The 25538-nt window shown below is 44.6% G+C and overlaps 1 protein-coding gene across 1 annotated transcript in view; it reads right to left on the reverse strand.

The window, feature by feature from the left end:
- Positions 1–545: 545 nt before the first annotated feature.
- Positions 546–25538, reverse strand: part of LOC106657716 (death-associated protein kinase related-like) — a 55664-nt gene continuing 30671 nt past the window's right edge. The window contains exons 2-8 of the mRNA XM_014379378.2: positions 13728–13943; positions 11759–11897; positions 5609–5735; positions 5199–5427; positions 3699–4504; positions 3076–3609; positions 546–2975 (exon numbers count right to left, since the gene is read on the reverse strand). Of these exons, the coding sequence (XP_014234864.1) occupies positions 2806–2975; positions 3076–3609; positions 3699–4504; positions 5199–5427; positions 5609–5735; positions 11759–11897; positions 13728–13943 (2221 nt within the window). The 3' untranslated portion in view covers positions 546–2805. The remainder of the gene's footprint in view (positions 2976–3075; positions 3610–3698; positions 4505–5198; positions 5428–5608; positions 5736–11758; positions 11898–13727; positions 13944–25538) is intronic.

Here is a 25538-nt window from a genome sequence, read left to right on the forward strand (position 1 = left end):
TAAAATTTAACGATGTACTGATAAGCAATGATCAAACATTATATAATTGTCAGTTATGTAGACGATATGAGAACTATGATGGTAAATATTCATTTTCAAAAAAAGACTATTTATAATTCCTTTTCGCTTGGTAGTTTCATCAACTCATTTTTAAATTTTTTTTTCTTTAGCAATATTCAAGAAAAACAGCTGCAAGAATAAATATTGCTTTTATATGAAATGCTAAACTAGTAAAAACACCATTTTAAGAGATAATTTTTATTTTATGAATCAATTTCGTTTATGTCTCCGATTTACTAGATAAGAGGGAATTGGATCAAAAACATGTAAGTATCATTTTTAAAAGCAATCATCAAGCGCTTAGTAAATGTGAGAAACATATATTGGTATAACAATGAGTAAAGCTCATTTTTCATTCAGATATACAACATGAATGTCGCTTATCTTTTCAGTGACTTTATACAACTTCATTGTCATAAACTGTGATTATTGAACATCGATTTGAATCAATCATGAGTCGAGGATATAAACAAAGAACTCTTCAATTAAAATTTTTCACACAAATTTACTTTTCATTATAATACAGTATTATTCCAACAGGAATTAGTATTATTCCATAGCTTACAAATAATAATTTTATTGTCTCATGACAATACATTTTGGACAATTTTTAAACATGTACTTTTTCAAATAATTAGGTATTAAATTGATGTATGTAATACTTTCATTTTTCAAATAATCCGTAAAGTGCCTGTAAATTTATCATTTCGAACTGCATCTATTGTTTCGACAGTGATGGTTCACATGAAATAGTTTTATATCCATAAATAATTTCTTTAAAATTTGAATATTCAAAAAGACATATATTAATGGTTCAGAAACTCAGTTGAAAATACCAATTGTAGAATAGAGTCGACTAAATTGTTTGATATGATTGGCATATTCAACGTGAAATCTCAGACATCATCTCTCATTAGCTCTTAAATTAATTAACGCATGTGCTGAGAAATTCACTCGAATATAGTAATGTTATTTATAAAAAATGCAGAAACATAAGCAAAAAATATTTTACAAGCATTACAGTAAATCTGTTAATTATGACTAGCAAGTAATATAGTAGCTCTTCTTTTATTGCATAGATAAGACGCATGTTTCATGTTTTAAACACAATGCAAATCGTCTAAGAACTATCAATAAACAAAAAGCTGGTTAGAATAAAGTTTGCTATACAAAATTACCGATATCTCAATTCAGAGTAATTAAAATTAATTTTACGAAAAATACTATTATCAAAATCGTCAAACGCGTAATTTTTTGCCAAGCGCAAAATAAGTAATCATCATACGCTCAAACTTGAACAAAACCGAGAATACTGCTGTCTACGGGCGTAAAATATACATCATGATAATAATAATCATTTGCACGAAAAGTTCGCCAATTATTGATGATATGAGAATTCTCGATACAAAAAGCGCCCAATAGCACGGTTTGAAAGATCAAATCGCCAAAAGGGTTTACGCAAACACAACATTACATCTACATCAGATATCTCAATGGATCTATAGCGCGTACATCCATCTTTTATACTTTTCTAACTTTGATGCCCGTTAAATTGCACATATCTCTCAGTAAATGCTCACAATACACAATATTTACGACGCAATTATTTACAAACAAGGCACAAAGTACCATGTAATATTTAATTTAACTTTTTACACATAAACTATGTAGAGTCAAACTGAGATGTGACACATAATACCGATTTTACATCCGCAAAACGTTACAAATTATTCTATACATTTATTTAAATTGGCAGGTCTGAGATAGGGTACGCACTGATTGTGTCGAAGCGCATCCGATATTTATCATTTCAATGTTTACTTTCTATATTATACAGGCGTTGATGTGCGTTTAACGTCATTGACTTACAGAACGCACTCGAAAGTACTTGATCATTTCTTACGTCTATGTTTATAAGTCTGAACATTTTTAGCAAATATTGAAATTTGTTCCACATTTGCATTAATGTTTTGTTCGAATTTCATTTAAAAAAATTTGTCGCAATTGTAAACGATTGTTATGTTCTTAAGCAGAAAACGCTCTGCATCATTTTTTTAACGATCGAGGAGTTGAAAAATCAGTCTGTAGGTCTCTATAATTATATTGAGGAATTGGCATCAAACATTTAAGTTCATCAACCATGATTGTCTGACGTTAATAGCAGTTTAAATTTCTCACTTTAGCACGCAGTACTCACGATACATTTCAATAGAATTAATATTTAGCAACCACTCACGTATCACGTTGTCACTATATAACTTTGTACAATCAATATTTTCAATTCGTTCCAAACGGTACGAGCGATTCATTGCAATTGAAAAAGTACGACATGCCGCGTATTAACTACGTTACTAACATTGTTTTTCATTTAGTATAAGTCAATAAAATATAAAAGTACGTCCTACAAAACTCGATTGTTTTCAGAACGGAGATCATTAATTTTTTTTTCTTTTCAATTAACAAATTCTCACTTGTACCACTTCTTGGAACTTATGAATTGAGCAATTCGCAAAACTCTTATTTACTAATAAATAACGAAAAGTCGTCAACAGTTATCGCATGCATCAGACTTGCGTATTCAATTCATCGTATCTACAATGTAGGCGCCAAAAAACTTGCGTTCAGCGACGCGCGAATAATTTTACAAAATACAGATTATATCTCTTTTGTAAGTTTCATTTCGTTAAGGCGTTAACGTTAATACGTAAAAATAACAACAAATGGCGTTGATTTGGCAGGCACTTTTTACGAAGACCCGTTGACTTGGAATCGCCGTATACGTGCCTGGACGGACTCGCACTGCACCTCGCTGTAGCGCATATATCGGCCAGCTCGAACTGGCTCGCGTATCACCACGAGATTCTCGCCTTGGTTACGCAGGGCCTCCAATCCAGATACGCCGCGAGTCGTGCTTGCTGAAAGTAAATAAAAAATTCCTTCGATTACTATCGCGATCTCGAGGCCCACATAAGAGTCGTCGCAACGACTTATGCAACGAGGAAGGTAGGGACTTACTTTTCGTAGTCGAGCTCGAAACGAGACTGACGCTACTACTGCTGACAGTACTGGAACTCGTGCTGATCATCGGGCTTTTCACGGTGACGTTGCTGCTACTGTTGCTGGTACTGCTACTGCTGATGCTGCTCGTGCTGCTGCAGATCGACGAGTTGCTGCTGTGAAACTGATGCTCCACGGTGGTAAATCTGCTGAGGGCCTTGCTAACGACACCGTTGCACTCGCGAGGCCAAACTCGGCTACCGTGCTTCAGAGCGCTGACGGCGGCGTTGGCGCCGCTGCTCGCGTTCAGCGTCTTGCGCGGTTGCCACGTCTGCCTCTCCGACGCGCTGAAGGGATAACTCGAGCGGCCTTGGGTCACGGTTTTGCCGTAGAGTATGAAGTCGAGCGAATCGTCCGAGTAGATACTGCTGCGGTCCGACGAGCTGTCGGTCGAGATTTCGGATCCACTGTCGCTGCACTGCTGCTCTTCACCGAGTATGAAGACAGGCGAGCACTTGAAGACTTCGCTGACCGATTGGCTCATTGCGTTCACTGCAATTCAAATAACAGTCGTATAAATTATTTCTCTTCTTGTTTCAATGTGTGTCTTGGGAAAATATTATTAGAAAAGTATACGTTACCTGAAGCTCTCCTAGACGACGTTTCCATGTCAAAGTCATCGAACATCTCGAGTAGATCGGTACTCGTTGTGAACTTCTTGGCCAAATAATCCATGCTCCTCTTGAAGTTATTTCTCCTCTCGCTCGACAGACCGTTGAAGTGGCTCCTGGCTCTCTCGGCGACCGACGGCGACGCGAACGACAGGCCCGAGCTCGTGGAGCTGCGTGACATCGCGGAGCTCAGCCTGCGCAAGTAGGCACTCTCCGAGCCGATGCTGCAGGAGCTCTCGTCGCCGAGAGCCACGGTTGAAGCATTCCCGTACGCCGATGCCCCGTCGTTGTGATCGTCGCTGCCGCTCTCTTCTGCCTCTTCTTGCTGTTCTTGCTGCTGCAGCTGATGCTGCTGCTGCTCTTCCATTTGTGTGCCGGCAATCGATGCCTCCTCGTGCATACTACTATCGTTCTCCACTTCTTCGTCGTTGTTCATGAGGAACGAGTGGCTCTTGTCCGTGTCTTGCCGCGTCTGTTTGCCGATCTGTCCGTTGCAATCCTGCTCTGATTTTGATTCGGCTACATTCTCAGCGACGATGCTGCTGCTGTTGTTTTTGATGTATTCCGGCTCGATCGGCAGTGGCGAGGCTGACGAGCAAGTCGACGAGTCGTAACCGCTGGACATCTCGGCCTCAAGAATTTCGCTCGAGTCCGACACGTAGTTCGTGTAGTTGCTGTTGCTGTTGTTGCTCGTGGGAGGCGACGACGATGTCGGCTCGTCCTCGAACTTACTGAACCAGGTATGCTCAAGGCACTCGAGTGCTGTCAATCGCGCGCTGAAAGTACAATTATTATCGTTAGCAGCTGTAATTGCCGCATCGAGACTCGCGGGACTCTCTTATGAAGAGCTAAACAACGAGCGGGCACGCGGTGACGGAGTCGCGCGCGGCAAGCAAGGATGATTAAACGCGTAATAATGATACCTAATCGTTACGCGGCTGGCTTTTTTCTCTCTGCCTCTCGCGATTCTCGCAATAGCACGATGACTGGCCTCGCGCGACGACGACCACCGAGCCCGACAGTGTGTTACACTATGAAATTATAAAAATTTATACGATAATTGCAATAGAATTAACGTGTAGAGGCGCATAATGAGCGGTCAGCCGCGAAGACACTGGTCGCCGCCGCCGCCGATCGAGAGCCATTATAACTTGCGTACAACAACGAGCCAATGTACCAAGGCACATTCCGACGGAGCACGGGCTCTCGCGCAAACAAAGTACTCGAGTCAGTGTGTGCGTGTATGCGTGTGCACGCGTGTTGAAGCCACGCGCGTCGTTGTACATAGATGCACACACGAAACATTTGAAATAAAGGTATTGCGCCGATGTCCAGGCCGGTGCATCGGCGACTGCCTTGACTATTTCTACGGCGCGATGAATGCGATGAATCGCAACAGAAAAAAAAATGTCGAAGCTCGCGCGCGCGCTCGTCTGATGTGTGGCTCTAAATATAAGAGCATATCCATACCTTGGATTCTTGACGATGAGACGCCTGATGAGATCTTGAGCCTCTTCGGATACCTCCTCGAAGAGGTCGTCCGGGAAGTCGAGTTTGCATCTGCTGATGTTGCAGAAGGTCTCTTGCTTCGTGTCGCCGCCGAAGGGTGAACAGCCTGTCAGCAGTACGTAGAGCAGCACACCCACCGACCACATATCCGTTGCCAGGCTTATGGGCTCGTAGTTTAGTACTTCCGGCGCTGCGTATATACAGATATATTATGTATTACGACGGAGTTAAAGAAAGAGCCAAGAAATGAGTATTGTATTGTTTATAACCGCACGCGCGGCGCGGATAATGGGCTCTCGAGGAGCCGGAGCTTTTCCGCTCTAACATTAAAAATCGCTCGCTGCTGCTGCTGCAGTGGCGTGTGCACTTACCGGTGTAGTCTGGTGTGCCGAGAATTTCCCGTATATCGGCACCTTGGCTGATGTAGCGCGATATTCCGAAATCGCAGAGCTTCACGTCGCAGTCGGGAAATTCGCCGGTTAGCACGAGGTTTTGAGGCTGCAACAGAGAGAAAAATCGATCCAGTTTAGTGAAAATCCTGCTTTTTTTATGTTGTACTTAAAACAATAACAACGTTAACGGTATAAATGCACTTAAGTAATGTATATACCGTAACGGTATTCCATAGAGACAAACTCTTAATATGCAACGTCTCAACTATCTTATCTTGACAATCGAGATTAACGATGTAATTGAATGAAACGAGTAGATGCGGAGATGATATCATATTTGTAATTTTTTTGTCAAAGACTTCGTATCGAGTGACATCGTCGCGCGAATCGTCGATACTAATAACGAACGAGGAAAACACGCGTATCGTCGATAATTAATATCTCTCACCGCGAGCAAGAGATTTTTCAATCGAAAATTGTCGACTGCTTCTGGGATTTTTCCAAGTGTACGATATTATTATTTTATTTTTAACTTTTCCACTATGACAAATCGCGGGAAAAGCAGTCTTCCCCCATTAGAAATCGCGAGCGCGATATGGAGCATCTGGATTCCTAATTTAATCTAGGTACGTGCTCTCTTTCTCTTTCTCTCACGCATTCCGAGATTTTTCGCCCCTTTTCGCCTCTTCGGCTCTATTCCTAAACATATGCGATCCACATAGCTTTCCCAAAAAGCAGCAGCGTCTCGTCGCTCGCGATCTTCTTCCCTTTCCCATATTAACGACTGGCCCGTTTATTCTACGTCGCATTCCACACCTCTAGAAATACTTCTGTCTCTCAGGCGCGTGTGCACCCAGAGTATGGTCCATTGCACTTATGTATATTTATAATATGCGCTCGCGCGTAGTAGCGCAGAGTTTTCGTGAGAGCGAGAAAGAGAGAGAGAGAGAGAGAGAGAAGAGAGCAGAGCCAGCCGCATACTTGGACGCGTTGCATCTTGCGAGCTGCTCTCGAGTCCTATATATGAGAATTTTCACTTGCGGCCCGAGAGCGCTACCGCCTCAAGCTCGCAAGCGAGCCGTCGCCGCCACCGCCGCTGCATGCCACATTGTTGTGAGACGACTTTTACTCGCTGCTGCTGCGAAATTGGCATCGCGTGTTCACGCATTCGTGCGAGTCCTCCTGCCCTGCACTACTATATACAACAGCCGCGCTGATTATTCCGCATATTCTATTTTAACTGCACGCGAGCCAATAATAGATTTCATATACCAATTTGATCATGCGAATGATTTCGTTCGCCCCCTTTTTTTTCTCATTTACTCTTTCCGCAAAAATATTTTTTCGCCTTCGTCGACTCGGTTTTAGCCAATTGACTCCTGTTCTCGATGAATGGGAATGCGTTCACACAGCGGCGCTCCGCATGCCGCATGTACCAACTCGATATATAATATACACAGCAGCAGCAGCGGCAAGCGCGAACCTCTCTCGGGATACATAATAACCTTGCAAGGCCGAAGCCGAGCTCGCGAGAGAATTCGCGTAACTTACCCGCGCTTATGTACAGTGCAGAGAGAAAAAAGATAAATATTACTGCCCCGCGCGCGCCCGTGAGTATATATCCGAATTGGCCGAGTTACGAGCTTTCGCGCGCACTGCAGCACAGCGATGGTATGTACTGCGGCTGCTGCAGCTGATACGCACGTACACACACACATATATACACACACACGTGTTATATATAGACGGTCACGCTATATAACGTATACGTCCGACGTATATAATGCGATCGATGCAGTTGGTAAGCATAATTGGATAGCAGGGCGAGCAAGAATGTTTCGATTCGTTAAATCAATTCGACGGCGATGGACGTCAATCCGTTTATAACGATCCCTCTCCTTTCATTTGGCCTTTCGCATTCTTTCATTTTTGCAACTCTCTCGAGCTTTATATATATAGTATAAATCGTATAGAATCCGTTCAACGTCTCGGGGCGGCGCGCACCAACCAACCGAGCGCCGCCGATCGTCGGTGAACCTCGAGTAACTCATGCTGTTGCTGCTGCTGCGATCGTAAAATCTCATTTGCGCGACTCGCGTTATATTAGTGATACATAAAAATGTACGTGGCGCACAATACACTGTATTTACGTCACTCATGCTTATTGTCAATGTTGGCCTCGATACATCACCTTAAGGGCAATATCCATGTGATTATGTACGACGCGATACATGGCTCATACCGATCAATTTTCATATACCCGAGTATTTCTGCTACCGCTGCAGGCTTGACCGGTGCGTATAATAAGTATATTATTTCCGATCGATGATTGAAATATTTTAAAAGACTTTACGGGAATCGTAATCTCTCGCTCTCGTAGGCGTTGAATAACCAATATACCGTAATCCGCGTGTAGAGTGTACGAAACACGCCGCCTACTATATATAATATACTCGCAAGTTACTAAACCGCGTAATGAAATCAATGCAATGGAATTTCATGCCAAGACCGTAACGTGCGGCTGCCTCAACAATGGCAGAAATGCAAATTATTTTCTACGGCTACGGGCATCGTATATAGCGTACACACAGAGCATTTCATGCATCCCTTCTCTTCGCGGGCCTTTAACGTTATAATCGCCTCGGGGTGGCAAAAAAACCTTGCCACAGCCCGTAAAAATCGCGCGCGCGCGGCATATACGCACGCGAGAAGTGCAACAACAACAATGCGCAATCTAAAACAATCACCGCGCACGCACGAGCCTTTGAGCGAGCGTTTTATATATTATACGCGTGTAGAGGTATATACATATATTTGTTATCTGCTGCGAGAGATCATCGGCGCGGAGCTTTTAAAAACAATGCTTTATTAAAATTTTCTTCCTCTCGCGCGCGCGCACTGCTCGTGAGCTATATAATTAACAATTACGGAGTCTTGACCGCACCTCGCGGAACGACGATGACGACGACGAGCGGCAGCGCTGCTGCTGCGGGGGCTCGATTCAAACGCGCGCGCGTTTTCGAGAGACGCCTGGAAAAACTTGAAAGAGAGCCTGATTCGATATGCACCAGGCAAAGTTACGGATCGCGCAAATCCTCTCTCTCTCTCTCCGGCTAGCCGTAAATACGCGAGCGAGCGCAAGCACGGTAACGAGATAAAGCAGCAAGAGGGCGAAACGCAAGAACCGGAGCAAGGCCGCGACTACTACGTGTATTACATGCCGCTACATACACGCCACTATCGTGCAGTAGAGAGAGCTTTTTTTTAAACTTGACTTTTGCTCGCGTCTGGTTATCATTAAACGAGCTGGAGATTCAGTACGTCTGATGTAATAATTCGAGGGGAGCGATTTTCGGTGGGCGAGGATCGATGGTGAAAATATTATTATTCGTGCGATTGAGCAAACTCCTTTTCTGTTGCTGCTGCCTTGGAAGGCGTGTACAATTTTTTAACGTAATAATTTCATGCTTTTACTTTGTCGTGAAGGCATAAATATTACATGTACACACGGCTTTTGAAAAATTGCCGCTGCCGCCCGACGACGACGACGAATTTACAATGTGTGCAAGTTTCCCCTCGCGCAGCTTGTTCGCGAGTTGCGGCGGCGGCGCGCGTGCAAGTACACGTACACGCCGAGTCCTACCGATCGATGCTCATAAGTGCTGCGCGCGCTTTGGCAATTTGTTAAGGAAAATCATTTACATGTATTGCGTCTGGGTACGCTCATTACGATTAAGGATCAAAAAATACCGCGAGTAAAAGCGGCGTGTGGATTTTTTTAATTATAGCACCTAAAGCACCGAATCAAATTAAAATAAAACTCTTCCGCTTGCCGCGCGCGTCATGAGAAGTGTGAAAATACAACGTAACACTCGCTTGAGCAGGTAGTATATACACATAAGCTCGGAAGAATTAATACGCGCGGGGACAAAAATTGCGATGACGCGCGCGCGCGAGGAGCTCGAGATAAAGCTCTCGAGCGCCAGGCGATATATTCCTGCACACACGACCGCGATACATTTTCTTGTAATGCACCGAGACACGGTATTATACGCGCATGAGATATAGGAAACTATTCAATTATTAATCGAGTTAAACGCTAAAGTTCATAACTGTCGTTCAATGTCGACTTATATACTCGATGCATGCAGCCTAGTGCATATACCAGAGCACATGTGTATATACTAGCATACACACATGCACACGCGGCTTTGGACCTTGCTCTCTCTCTCTTGCGCTACTCACGAAGTATATAAGTTGGTAATTGGATTGCGGCACCGCAGCCGCCACTGTGGCGATGCGCGTAATAGCGTATACATTCGTGTATGTATACATACACACACGGCATATAACCACACATACGTATTCGCGCTGTACTAGAGCAAACTGCAGAGAGAGAGAGAGAGGAGAGAAAGAAAACTGCTCGAGCGAACGGTCTTTTGATGTCGAGCGCGATTGCGCGCACCCGTACGTACGTATACGCGTATATGCACACTAATATTATAGCTCCTTCTGTGACGTTATTACATACGTGTAATATTCTATACATAGGTGTCTTTGATCAGAAGGAACCGCTTGCGATTTTTAACCGATTTTTTTTTCTCGGCGCACTACTCCGCGCACGACGAGCACGACGATGATTATAGACGCAGTCGATTTCGAACGAATTGAAAAAATGTTCGACTGCAAGTACCGATATGATTTGAACAAAGCAGCTCTGCGGAGGCCTCGAGAGAGACAAAGAACGACAGAAAAAGGTTGCGTTAAGCGAGCGAGCACCGCTACTCTCTCGGCGCGGTATATATACGTCGTGTACAATGTGTGTACACATACGCAGGCACGCACTTACGCGTGCGTCTTATATAGATACGATGTGTGTAAGTACAGCAACAGCTGTAATATTATTTAAAATATATACGTCGCCGGACGATGTTAGCGCAGCTATATAAGCTAGCCTAGGTGTATACACGCGAGAAAAGCGGCTCGCCTTGGACTTGCTGCGGCCAGAGAGCATATAACAGCAGCCAGCAGCAGAGCCACAATCGATAAGCGGTCTCTCTTTCTCGAGTGCATTAGGAGTCGACGACGGCTTGCAATAGCTGTGTGATACCGCCGCCGCCGCCGCGTGCGTATTATGCTGCGAGAGAGGCTGTTTTTGCGCGCGTTTTATACGTGTTAATAATATGCGATTGCGCGCGATCTGAAATGTTCGCTATTCTTAATATATGTGCAGTGCCAGTCGGCGTGTCTTTTTCGCGCACACGTGTGTGTGTATGCGTGTGGAGCTGCAGCACAACGCGACGGGTAGCGGCTGTACGCTTGTCTCTCGGTTACGAATTTTTCCTAAAGTAAACGCCAACAAACGTACACAGCAGCGCCTTCTTTCTTTCGCCAGCTGGCTTTTGTGCTTTTGCGCTGCTGCTGCTGCAACACGTCTACCGATCGATGATTCATCCACGTGCGTATATACTATACTGCAAAGCCCACGGTGCATTTTATCGCGGTGCGGTGCATTGTCGCGCGCGCGCGCCACAAGCGGGCCCCTTCGCGTACTGTATATACGCACTGCACACCTAATCTCCTTTATCGTCGTCTATTGTATACGCGTATACTTTTTTATTCGATAGATTTATCGAAAAGCCGCTTATCGGCAAGCGCGTTAATGCAAACTCCCCAACTCTCCGCGCGCGCGCGATTGTTGGGACGTACTTCGGTGCAGCAGCGCCTTTATATGCGCCAAATGACTTTGGAATATCTTGGAAAATGAAAATTTTACGAAACGCAACAGTGAAAGAAACAATGTGCAGCCGAACGAGCATAATGTAATATATAATAAAGCAGCTCGACGATTCGAACCGATCGTGAGATCTGTGTGAGTGTGACAAATGTTTGCCTTAGTGGCATTCCAAAAGTATTGTTGAACGCGCGCGTGAGGCGCGTGGGACCAATTAACCGCGAGCAGCAAAGTTGCCGGAGTGACAGGCAGCAGTCGCACAGCTATGTACTATATATATAGTTGCGCGGCGAGTCTTATCGCGTATACGTTCGAGCGATAAGACAAAGCCGCGCGACTCCCAATGTTAGCAATGTCGTTCGTGCGAATTTTTTTACGTATATAATGTATCTCACCTTGATGTCGAGATGCGCGACGTTGAGCGAGTGCAGAAAAGCGACTCCGTCGAGGATCTGCCTCAGCAGCTTGGCCACTTGATGTTCTTCTGGGATCTCGTCGCGATCCAGAACCATTTGTAGCTCGCCACCGGCAGCTCTGCAAACACAACGAAAAAGGATTATATTATTTTCGAGTCTCTTACTCGATGCGTAAATACTCTTTCGTGTAATACAATACTTAAACGTATATCACGTGTAGACAATATTTCATATTATAAACGGCTTGTAAGCGACTGCGAGATTAGATAAAGAAGCAGTGGTGTGCCTTTTAATTTCCTCCTGTGCGCGCATACTTGAAATTCAAAAGAAAATTTCACCTTTTCGATTTCTACGACTGCTCATGCCTCTCGCGCGCTCGCTCGCGTATAGTGTGCATATATTATGTGTGTATGTGCCTTTTGATCGTATACATAAACTGATTACGTTATATGGACACACGTGGAAGTAGTTATAGTAATACGCAGCGCACGCACGCGCACGTAGCAATGTAACAAGTGTGCGCAGGATTTCCTTTGTCTTTTTATTTTCACTCTTTCCACAAACATTCGGAGACCATATTTTACAGCAACGAGAAAATTGCTTTGTCATACTAAGCGAGCGCCTTATGCGCAAAACAAAACGTTTCGAACATAATTTCACTAAACGATCGTCGATGAGCAATTATTTGATTTTAATCGCGTGTTAAGCAATTTTTATTCATTTGAATTCCGAGATTTAAAAATCTCGGACCGCGATCAAAAACTTCCGCGCGCGAGAAAATTAAAATGTCAACGGCCGAAAAATTCTCAAAGTGAATAATAATAAATAGTACAGATGAAAAGTAGCGATAAAGTCGCGGCGAGACCGGGGCAGGTGATGAATCTCTGCACCGCGGCGGTGCATCCTCGCGGTATTATTCTAACAACAATACGACATCATAAATGCGGTACATGCGCGCGAGTTGCTTTGGACATAGAGGCGATCACCGAGGTAAAAAGGCGAAATGATTAATAAATCACGACTCGTGGCTCCATATAATGCGCTTACGAAAAGACAGAAAATAATCTAACGGTAAGTGCGAATATGTATGCACAGTTGCACGCGTGCGTTTAAAAAGGCCAGCAGGCAGTCACATATACATAGTAGTACTGGTCACAAGACACATGCATAACTCGGACGAAAAAAGTCACTCGTTGCGTTGCGGCTATGTGTGTATGTATGTAGCGCCGAGCAGGCAAGTACGCATGTGTGCAGTGCACAAAAGGAAGAAAACGGAACTACTGTACGCAGCCGGCCTGTCCAATGCAACGACCAGCAACAATACATAATGCTCTTACGCGACGTCCCAGGGCCCCGTCAGTGTGTGTGTGTGTGTGTATGCAGTGCTCGGCTACTTCCTCGTGTGTGCAACTTACGAATGTGTGTACGTAGTAGTAGTAGGTCTGCGCCGAGTTTCTCTACTTGTGGCTGCGGCGGCGGCGGCGACGGTGCAGCGCTCGCATAATGTGCAATATATATAATAATGCACCGCGAAGTGCCCGTATATAATATAAAAGCACAACTCTGCACGCGCGCGCGATGCCTTTATATACCCAGACCAGAGTAGACGCAAGTTTGTATATTAAAGTAAAATGCTCGGCCAGCCAGCCACACATGGGCTCGACGCGAAATGCAGTACTCACACGTGGCGTTTGCGGAATTAAACGCGTTACATAATTGAAAATGTTTTGCTCTTTGTTCTGTGCTCGCGGCACAGTGCAGTGTCGCTCGAGCCACACTATGCCGTCTTGACATTTTTAAATATACACAGAAAAGCTCCTACGCTCCTTTACCGTATAACAATTTTTCACTTTTCTTTTTTTACGTTTACTTTACGTTTACTTAAACAGCATAACTATAGTAATTTGAGAATCACACAATATTTACAAAAGTCATAATATGTACTTACAGTTCTAGAACCAGAACCATTTCTGTTGGCGTCTCGAAGACCTGGTGGAGCGTGACGAGCCGCGTGCAGTGCGCAGCGGCGTCCAGCACCGCGACCTCGTGCAGTGCCTCGGCACGCAGCTCCTGTGCGCGGGTGCGACGCTTCTTCAAAAATTTCGCAGCCCATTGGCGTCCGGTGGATCGCTCGCGGCATCTCCTCACCGTGGCGTACTTGCCTCTGTAAAAGATAAGCAGAGAAAAATCGTCCGGTTAGACAAGAGTGTGCATCGCAGAAAACAACGGTATACATTATAATATGCATTGTGTAACCAGGAAAAAAAAAGTGACCCGAGCACATCATTTGACGAAATGAAATGATAATATCCAAAGCGTTACGAGGATGATGCTTATTAGACGTGCAGCAAGCTTGCTGCGGGGGCTCTCCTGCGCAGCGGCGGCGGTGGTGGCAGTTCATATCGCTCATGCACGACCGCGCGGTGCACACGTTTCATCAGATAAATTCAGCCGAGATTTGCGCATACGCGCGACCATTAAAGAAAGAGATTCTTTTTTTCTCTCTCTCGCTCATTCGAGGATGTATATAAATACGGCCGGCTTATCGCCGCAGCTATCGTGCGCGCGAGCGTAGAGCGAGAGAGAGAGAGAGAGGATGTTATGCAGTGCGCGAGTTACTTTTTTTCATCTTACGTTGCATACACACATGTAGCTGAAAAAAGCATTTCTTCATAGAGAGGAAGGATTTCTCAGAGAGGCGCAGAGAGACGATGTCGGCGGTGGCGGCAGACCCGCGCGTCGATCTCCGCGCCGGAATCGACGGGGATATATAATTGTAATTAAATCGTGAATAATACGATCGACAGCGAGAATGGCAGGAGTATTACAGAGTAAATAATAATACGGCTTTCCTGGCGCGCTTGATTCGACCTTCTGCTAGTGTATATAGACGAACTGCGCGAGCTGTAGCTGGAGTGTACTCCAACACGACTGTTGGAACGCCAATACAAATACAAAAAATAAAAAAGAACGAAGACGATAATATTTCTGCGCCCCGTTCGAGGAGTATATAGCATATTAATGACTCGAGCCACGCGGTATTAATATTTGATACTTCTTCAAAGCCTATATATCGACGAAGAGATTCTCTGTGCATATATAGCTCGTAGAGCTGGCGCCTTTTAGACCTTATCGAAATCTTAATAATATAAGTACGCGGCGCGGCGGCGGTGCATAGCGCCGATCATGCAGACTGCGTGAGCAATCCCTTATAACACAGCAGCAGCTGCAGCGTTTCATCGCTCATCCACTGGAGAGAGAGAGAGAGAGAGCCCAAAGATTTCCAAAGAAGCAATCGTGGGCTCTTTTTATTTCGTACGCGACCGAGTACTCGAGTCTCGACGCAAGGCAAGGGCAAGGCAAACGACTCCTCTCTCTCTCGCTAAAGATGTATCGTTATTGAAAAATAGATCTCGCGTGATAATAATAATGGGCGCGCAGCTTACACACGCATTACACACGCGTTTGGCATCGTTATTAATTGTCGCCGCGCGCGTGCATATATGCAAAAGGCCCTCAGGATCGGAGCTCTGGCGCTGCTGCAGTATTTATATATAAATACGGTATAATGGAGCAGCAGCAGCAGAGGCAGGCGGCTGCCGTATTTACAAGCGTATACTCGTTGCTGTAGTTGCGTATTATATACCACGCGGATACATTTTATGGAAAATTGACTGATTGTTCGAGCAAAAAGAAACGCGTGTAACATTACAAAGTGTTTCGTATATTATACGCAAGCGCCCGAGAGCTCGGTACAAGGTTGCAGCATGGCTGTAGCAGCAGCAGCAGCAGCAGCAGCAGCAACAGCAGCACGAGGTATGCAATGAAATAATATTCATACATCATGGGAGACACGAAAATAATAACAACCACGCGAATATCGCCTTGCAAAAATATAAGACTTAATTCAATTGGTGAAAATAAAATAAATCATCGCTTACATGTGCAGCGAGCAGCCCCCGTACACATGTGAGTGTGTGTGTGCGCAAAGATTCATAAGTCAAAATGGATCTGCCGCCGACGCCGCTGCTGCTTTTGCTGCTGTTGCAGGCTCTTCGAGTTCTGGTGCAGCAGCGGATCGAAAGTGAAATTCCTCACTACCGCAATACTTGCGCATGCACTCGCTCGCAGCTCCAGCTCGATATATAAGTATACACAAACATTTCGCTTTCGAGAACGATGAGACCGTATAATGCATAATCTCCGAGGCGGATCTTTCGAAGCGAGCAGCAGCGCAACGCCGACGACGACGACAAAAAGCGACAAAAACTTTTCGAGTACTGGCGATCGTTGCAGCAGCTCTCTTGTGTGCGGGCGAATACATTAGCGTACAAATTTAATCCACGTGTACTTTATTGCCGTAATACCGCGCTTTTATATCAACCGATGAATACGTTTAATGTTCATATATATTTTTGCTTAATTTTTTTACACTTCGGATGCGCGAGGTTATACTACCGTAGAAATTGAAATTATATTTGTGCGTCAAAACTACGCAGAACCCTTCGTGCTGCTGCATTATGGTTCCCAATGGGTCTTCTTCGAGCACGTATAAATGCTAAGCAGGCGAGGTCGGCACAAGATTCTATCAAAGGATTCACGCGCGGAAACATGTACGTACGTGCTGCAACGCTGGTCTCCGAGCTGATTTTTTTGGGGATTTTTTTTTCATTTGCCAACGAGATTAGAATTTTGAGAGTCAAGCCTTGCCTGATGATCGTCAATGACTTCTTTTTTATCACCGATACGCAGTACGTTTTTTACACCGATCGAGCGACGAGCGTTGATCAGCGCGTCACCTGTATAATAATGAGTCAACGCCAAAATTCCCTTTTATAAAGTCATTACGTGAAAAAATCAATCGCGGTCGACGACGACGCTCGTCCGGCAAGCGTTTCTTGGAATGATATTCAACGGCGTAAATACGCATCTCGAAAATGCGCATTACGAGTCGCGGGGGAACCGCGACGTGGACTTGCGTACAAAGGACGCTGCTACTCGGTATAAGAAGCGATAAATATCCTTTATGTTGCAATATATTATATTGCCTTGCCGTGGTATAGGTAAACATTCTCCAGATTGGCGAATCAATTGTGAAAGTAGGACGGCTTAGCTGCGGCAGAGAGCTGCCTTGCAACTTCCGTAAATATGTGAGTCAAATATGTGTGCGTGTGTAAGTGCGTGTATACATGTAACTATAATAAATGCGCGCGACGCAAGTGTCGACGACTCTATCGCGGTTGCAAGTTGCGTATATGCAATAGTCGAAAACTTGCTCCTTACACATACGACTCGAAAAATATTTATTATTAAAAGCTCGTTGCAGAATTGCACATTGGATATTAATGTTCTAAGAGTTGAATATCTAATAGGCCACGGAAGAAGAGACTTCTACTATGAGGAAAAAACATTTCACCTCGTCATGTGCGCGCGAATGTCAAAAAAGTGTCAGCGTGCCTCGCGTGCATATAAGTCTCTCGGCTACACAAAGTCTTTCACCGAGTCTGAGTGTCTGTCTAGGCTACGAGCTGTCTCTCGTAATATTCAACAAGTCAAATATAAAAGCGTCCGCGCAAAGACACTTCTCTCTGTTTCGGAGAGTCAAGTCTCTTTTAACTGCAGCTACAGCAGCAGCAGAGCGCGGGTGAAAGCGCAGAGGCAGTAAAGCCAGTTCTCTTTCGTGGCGCGCATTACGTAAATTTCGCGCACGAAAAGCGAGCCTCGGTGCAGCAGAGAATATGCCACGAACGCCAGTGTGCAGGAATTCATCTGAGCAACAGAGATAGTCGCGCGCGCGCTGCAGAGAAAGAGAAGCTTCCTCGACTTGAACGAGGGGGAGAGCGAGTGAGTGAGTGAGAGAGAGAGAGCCAAGGTTTTGTCTAAGACTCTCTGCTGCTGCATGTGTGTGAGTAGGTGTACATAAGTCTGAGTATATACTATATGAGCCTGTGTGTGCACTGTGCAAATGCATATATGAATGCATAGATAGGCATATACACACGCGTTCAATCTCGATCACGATCGAATATCTAAAATGAACGACGTAGAGTCGAACAAGTTCATGATTTTCCCACGACATGTATATGATGTTGCATATATAAAAGCCACCCTAAGTACGCGTCAACCGCGAAATACAAAGACTACTGCGTGAACTTTGTTTTCCTCTGTGCATTTAGTGTCTTTATTGTTGTTCGAGTATCATTGCGAGCTTCTAATTGGTTGATAATATCAAGTAATTAGCAGTCTTGGACTATGAGACTTGTTAAATGCTATAGCTCCGAACTTTTGTCACGGAAAATTACGATTCACAATTGGCAATTCTGTACAAGTACGATTGCTGCAAGCTCGCAATTTTATAATAAAAAATTATGGTTTTATTGAAGCCTAGCTTCATCGATCACTGCTGCAACGCTCGTGTGCTGCAAGTATACACACATACATGCCCATAAATACATGTGTAATATTTCTACATTAAATGCATCGCTATCTTTCATGAAACACTAAAACTTGTTTGGCCTTTATTACAATTTTACATCATGTAATATACCAACCGTCTGGAGAGGGAGCAAGAGGAGACTTTGATCAATGCGATCGTGAGCTTGCGAGACAAACTCGAATGATTAAAGTAAAAAAATGAAAATAAAAATAAAAAAAAAAAGAATCAAGACACTCGATGCATTAAGATTATCTTTATTGCAAGTATATGTGCTAGTGTGTATGTGAGTGAGATCGTATAAACAACGCACTCATACAGGTACAGACTATATTTTATCAAATTCAAAGTCATTAATTATTGGATATAATGCATGCGTGAGCTTTTTGTTTCTTATATTTTATAAATATTTTTATGCGCGCGCGTACGCTACTCATTGCACAGTAGGGTAGGTACTTTTCATAACAAATTAGTCTCCTCTCGGTAATGTAGGTTCGCGCAGATATATCGCGCTTCATTATACGCGCGTTTAATTCGTCTCTCTATCTTCGCTCTTGTATTGCGACGGGGGGATCAATTAATAATTGCAGCTCTCATCGGCGCTAATCATACCTGCGCGCGCGCGATTTTTGCATTATTACGGCGCGCGCGATAATCCAACTAATCTATATACATTTATATAAAGCGACACGGCAGCGAGCCGCGGAGATCGCGTGACTCAGTAATCGATAGGAAATGAGAGTATTATTACGTATGGGTAGAGCCAATTTATAGTGGTATCGGTGGCGATATATAGTTTTGAAACAGTATGCGCGAGCGATGAAATAACTGAAATTACGTTGTGTAGTACTACAGTGAGAGAGAGAGAGAGAGAGAGAGAGAGAAGTCAGCACCATGGTCGCGCGAGCGCGTAACTTAAGAATAGTATAGAAAATGACAAATATATAATCACATAGACGTATAGGCTGTGTTGCGGGGAGTAGAGAACGATTGTACTATCGACATCCCGCAGCTGTGCGTCCATTCTAAACAACAAAAGTCGTCGGGCCGTATGCAGCGTTGTAGTATATATACGAGCTCCGAGATACACGCAACGAGAATATGTAATCGCTGACACATATCCGTCTGCTGACATAGACGACGACGACGGCAAATGAGAGGAAAAAAAAATAATGTATAACTTGTCTATTATGCCACTTTCATATACGCATGAGGCCGTACTCGCTCGCTCGCGATAAATCCTTATCCGAAACAAAGACTGAAAAAAAAAAAATACGGGAATGTAGAGAGCTTCGTATCGCGCCGTACCATGATCTGCGTCGAATAAATCAGCCCGCGAGCGCGAGGCGAAAAATCAACGCGCGTTAAAAACACAACAATGAAAATAATACCCCAGATGCAGCAGCTAGCTCATCGCGTATTCGCCATCGCGAGAGTCTCGTGTATGTACGGAGAGAGCTATATAACTGCACAGTGTTATTGCAGCGCAGCAGCACCGACCGAAATCGGTCTCTACTGCAGTGGTGACCGCGTGCACGCGCGTGCACGATATAAACAAAAGTAAAAAAGTAAGAAAGAGAGAAGCCCGGGCGAGTGTGTGCAAAGCGTCGACGTTTTTTCGTAAGATACGCTTTTACCGATCTGTTGCTGCGCAACTGCGCGATGCTGCGCGTGCACTGCACAGCTACTGCAATTCTACCACTTGAGCATTATACCTACATAATAATAATAATAATAAAAATGATAATAATAATAACATAAAAGCGAGTACGTGCGTTCGAATTCGGACACGGATGTGAGCGGTGGGTGTTTTTGCGGCACGAGCGAGCGAGCCAGTGAGCGCGATGTAACTTTTCTCTCCCTCTCACTCTCTTTCGGGTCGCTCGTCTCGCGCGCGCGCGCAAAGGTATCGCGCACACTCGCTTAAAGCGCGCGAACAGGAGAAAATTATGTCGTCGCACTGTGCTGGTACACAATTCACGATCCCGACCAGAGTGCTGCAGTGCTTATGGTCAAGGATGATACTTTCGAGTGGCGCAAGAATAAAATAATATTTTAATTTTACTGGATGTAAGTATGCGATGAGAGGAAAATAAAGCCTTTTTCTAAACAATCATAAACGTAATGAGCCCCGCATAATGTGCATTTATAGCTTAATACAAGTTGATAGTTGTAGAGGTGGGTAGCAATTTGCCGTGACGCGTTGTAAAAAGTGATCGCGTCGCAAAGTACGATGCGCTATCGTGACCGCCATAAAGATTCAATTTTCAAATCTCAAAGGCCTGAATGTAGCGCGGCGCGTCGGCGACGACCGAGCCGACACATCCTTTGGGCTCTCTCTCTCTCCCTCATTTAAAGCTGTATTTATATGCATCATAATATAAATAAGTACGATAAGCGAGCAATGAATGAAAATGACATATCTTATTCTCCGGCCACTGTTGCTCAGTACTTTATACAATGCATGCACGTATATAGTTCTTGGCTCTTGAAGTATCACCACCATCATCATCATCATCATCATCATCATCATCATCATCATCATCATTATAATCAACATCATGATGCCGCTCGCGTACACACAAGTCTCTTTCCTAACAGCTTTTCCATGCTCGTGAATAATTTCGGATGCCACTCGTCGTCGTCGCGCGCTATGCTGAGTTTAACGCACTACGTCAAGGCCACAAGGCTAGCATACACACACACACACACACATACGTATATATGTACGGACACTTACATACATATATGTCGCTGTATATACGTATAAGGGCGTTGTACAGAAAAAGAAGAAATAAAGAAGTAGAAGACTACGGCGGACTACGACGACGAGTACGGTAATTGCCTCGACGAGAGTTTTAGAAGTGTATCCGCCGCGCGCCGCTGTTTCTGTTCTGTCGGTGAGAAAAGCGCGGGTGTGCTCATGCAAGCTGAAAGCCAGCAGAGAGAGAGAGAGAGGGGAAAAAAATGACTCGAGGTATGCAGCGAGGTTGCACGGACGAATGTTTGCATTGCTATATAGCCTACTAATTGCCGGGAGCGCGTCCGAGTCGCTGCTTCTGCTTCTGCGGAACAGAAGAAAGATACCGTCGTCATCGCTGCAACGCGGCGGCGGCGGCGGGATCGGCGCAGTGCTGTTTGTCGACGACTGCGCGAAAAAAAGGACTCGGCGCGTTAAGGAATTATATCGCTAGAAGAAGAAAGCTCGGCTGTACTTATATATAGAGAAGACTAGGAGAGGATTGCACGCAGCTGCGCGATCATTGCTCCATGCTGCTGTATTGCTGATTGACCCTTTGTTATACAATAATAATATTGGTCGAGATATCGACGAGGCCGTTCAATACCGTTGTTCCTTCGGTCTGCCGTACTATCGGCTTTATTCTTTTTTCCCATGAAAATCTGTTGAGAGATGACGCTCTGGCGCATAAAAAATAACTCGCGGCTTTTTCAATACTTATTACATCCGTGGATTTACATCTAATTGTCACGATCTCCAAATTAGAATTAGAACTTTTTAGTTTTTCGCGTGTATGAAACTCGCTTTTGTATATGAAAATGATCGTGCTATAACTCCATCCTGCAGGAAAGACAGTTTTGCTTAAATGCATCAGTTGGCGCGGGTCATTTCAAGCACATAAACGCTTAGTTGTTTATTTGTTTTTACGGAGATCGTTCGGCGATCACTTATTGGTATAATAAATATCCATTATGCTCTATACTTTGGTGCGCATTTGGATTTTGTAGCCGATCGTAGTGCGCCGCTCGTGCTGCTGCCGGAAGATAAAGAAAAGGTTTAGTTCGTCGATTCAGTTCGTGGCTTTATAGCGATTGTAAAGCAGGAAATGCGTTCTTTAGCTCTTTTTCTCTCTGTCTCTCTTTCTTTCCGTTCTCTTCTCCGTTGTATATTGTACTCTATGTCGCGCTGCCGTTGGCAGCGTTTTGTTTTAAATAACGTAAAAAAATTTAATAATTTTTGCTTTTATCGAATGAAAAGTATTCTTTTGAATAAGGGAAAAATGCCGCTCGCGCAACTCGCTAAGGTACGCGCGCGCGCACTTTTTTGTCAGAGCTCACACAGCTCGCGCGCGCTTGCGCTTATACCTATAAATCATCAACGAGAACAGGTAAGTACTTCCCGCGAACTGCTGACATAATTTCCCAGCAGAAAAGAAGGCAGAAATAGTACTAGATCCTGCGCAGCTCGTTACGTTACATTATTACTGCCAGGCTCGAGAGTATATAACAAACTATGTAGTGAGCCCTGCCGATGCGAGTATAGCGAGCTCGACTCTTCCTGCGAGCTGCCTTGCACCGCACCGCGCCGAGCGCACCGGCGAGCGCGTTTCAATTAAAAACAACTACGTGCATTAGCGCATGGAGGCACAGAAGCAGCAGCAGCAGTCTGCAGTGTATAGTGGCAGTCAGCAGTAGTCAGTAGTCAGCAGCGCAGGACAAAGCGAAAGAGCAATTCCTAAAATGCTCGTCTCGGCTCGATGCGCATTGCGCTACTACTGCGCACGGTGTGTGCAAAGGAAGCGAATACGTAGCTACTCCCATGACTTCATCATTTGGATTCCTTAGCTGCATTCTTGGCCTTTGTTCCTTGTATCGTATCACAGCTGCGCTACACATACACACATATAGAGCCTACACCCGTATACATACATGATTACTTGCTTCATCCTCTTTGCCCATTGTAATCATCATCGTCGTCGTCGTCGCAAAGAAGCAAATGAAAAAGCATCAAGTGTCTCTCTCTCTCTCCTTCGTCGCAAAAGAAAACAATTCCCACATGAATCATAAACGCGACTGCAGCAGCGATCTTTACGAGCGAGCGAGCGCGTGCATGTAATAAAGACGATATACGCGTGAGCGCAATTTGACCCGCACGCACGATTCGGCCTACATATTATAATGAATTACTGATTGGCCGCGCGGTAGCGTGTTTCGACAATTTTGTCAGCGCGCCTCAATCAGTTCGCTTATTTTGAAATTAAAAGCGACGAGACAGCGACAATGTAAGCGAGTCGCGTATCAATTTTATCAACTAGAGCACATCTAGTAATTATCGTGACAGCCGCAGCGGCGGCGGTGCGGCAGTAATAACAACCCGGACGTACGCATATGAATGTACCCACGATAAAGATAATGCTACGCACGCATTGTGAATGCAATGCTCAAGGAGCATATAAGTATTTTATATATTATCACTGCCGTATGAATGCTTATATGCACACGAACGTTATTATTATTATTATTATCATAAATATTATTATTATTGTTAGGGTCTGAAGGAACTTTGTATAGAAGTGCAGGCCAAGGTTTAGAAGCATTGCATACGATAAAATACCGTTTTGTTCCTTATGTAAGCAATACGAGAGTCAAGGGATGCTACCTTGCTCGTTATTAATTACTCGTTGGTCATATTTTGTTGCAACTTCTCTGCGTGAGGGTGCTCGTGCCTGTAGCATCGACCACATAAACATACGAACCGATGCTTAGAACGAGACAATTATCTCTGTTCTTCGCGTGATGAAATTTACGAGTAGATTTTACAAGTCAGTTGTGTCGAGCGCGACCGAGCGGGATACTCCTCCGCTCCGCGCAGAGATCGAACTGTATAAGGAACTATATATTGATCAGCTATAGATCGTGATGTACGAAAATAAACATAGTTGCCGGAAACGTCAAAAGTTCCATTGATTTGACCGATTAACGTTTCTTCGATGACAAGCGCGAATAAAAAAGAGAAATGGAGAACGTTTGGATATAATCCCCCGATTATAATCGGGCAAGAATCGAGTTCAATAATATAGTTTGAAAATAATTAAGAACTATAGCAATTGGTACTGAACCCACGCAGTTGAAACGCCACAGAATTTTGAGGGAAGAGATACACGACTCCGAATTTACCAGTTTCGTCAACGATCGGCAAGCTGCGGCATGTGGATCAGAGCGAACATATACAAGAAAAATATGAAAGAAAAAGAAGGTAAAGTAAAAGAAAAGAAAGTCACGCAAAAGATGAGCTCCAATTACTGTGCACTTTTACGAGAGTACCGAAATCCGAAAATGGATCACAGCATCGGTATACAGGAATATGCTTTGTCTTAATCTATCAGCGCTTTTTAAGCCGCGCACAACATGAATTGTCAATGTGCTGTATGCGTGTAATATGCGTACTCGGCAGTTGTACATACGCAATATACGCATATCTATACAGCAATATATGTATGCAAACGTATATGCCCCTTTCTTCTTTTTCTCTCTCGGCCTCGACTCGCCGACAATATAATGATTGGCGAAAAATCCCAATATACGTACATACATACGAGACCTAAATACACATTACCTTTCGGAGCCCGAGGCGTTTTCTTTGTGTGCGCTCGGGCGCGCGCGGCAGCTATAAGTGTGTATCTGCTGCCATATAGCTATATCGTACATTTGCGATGCAGTGGCGGCGGCATGGTATCGGCCCCACTTTTCCGCGTGGCCTACATATCCTCGCGCGCGCGCAAGTCCCCCGTGACCATCGAGGCACATTATCCACACGTTGTGTTATATCGTATAGCAGCAGCAGCAGCTGCGAAAGAGATCCATCGCGGCGCAATTTTACGACTCTACGATTATAAGCTCGGCGCAATATCGAGGAACACTGCAGGAACGCCGCGCGCACGGTTACATACATTCATACATACACATTGTATGCGACGCTGTGCTGCTTTATACGTGCTACACGTACAGCAGCAGATCGCAGCACCATCGTATAAACCTTATACCTAGTGTTATCTTAGCGGTATGCGCGGATCGACAACGACCGACCGGAGAATCGCGACGAAGACGACGACGACGACGCGCCGAAGCGATCATTGACGGATTGTCGTAGTACCGCGATGCTTGTTAGCAGCTCTCGTGGCTGCGCGCGCGCGCAAGCACACAGTTAGAATTTATTTATCGGCAAAATCGTCCGACATATATCGTTGTATTGCGTTATTATTCGCGTGACGACGCTGAGTGCTCGGGCTGCCCCTCGGTGACGACAAAATAATTCCAGAAAGATCGATGCGAAAATTGCTCTAGCCTGCACTGGACGTACGTGGTCATTCTCGGCTGCAAGATGTATAGAGAGCTCGTACACGATACGATATAAAAGCTTGTTTAAGGAGCATCTCTTTCGACGCTCTTTCGAAAGAGAGGTGCGTCTAATGCGAAATAAAGCAAAATCGTGTTATAGCTATGTGACCTATGTACTGCGCCACGAGTTATTCGAGTAAGAAAGATCGTTTGTTTAGACTCGACTTTGCGCAGCGTTAAGAGCGATAT

This window comes from Trichogramma pretiosum, unplaced genomic scaffold, assembly GCF_000599845.2.
Source record: "Trichogramma pretiosum strain Unisexual culture from Peru unplaced genomic scaffold, Tpre_2.0 scaffold1, whole genome shotgun sequence".
Classification (NCBI taxonomy): Eukaryota; Metazoa; Arthropoda; class Insecta; order Hymenoptera; family Trichogrammatidae; genus Trichogramma; species Trichogramma pretiosum.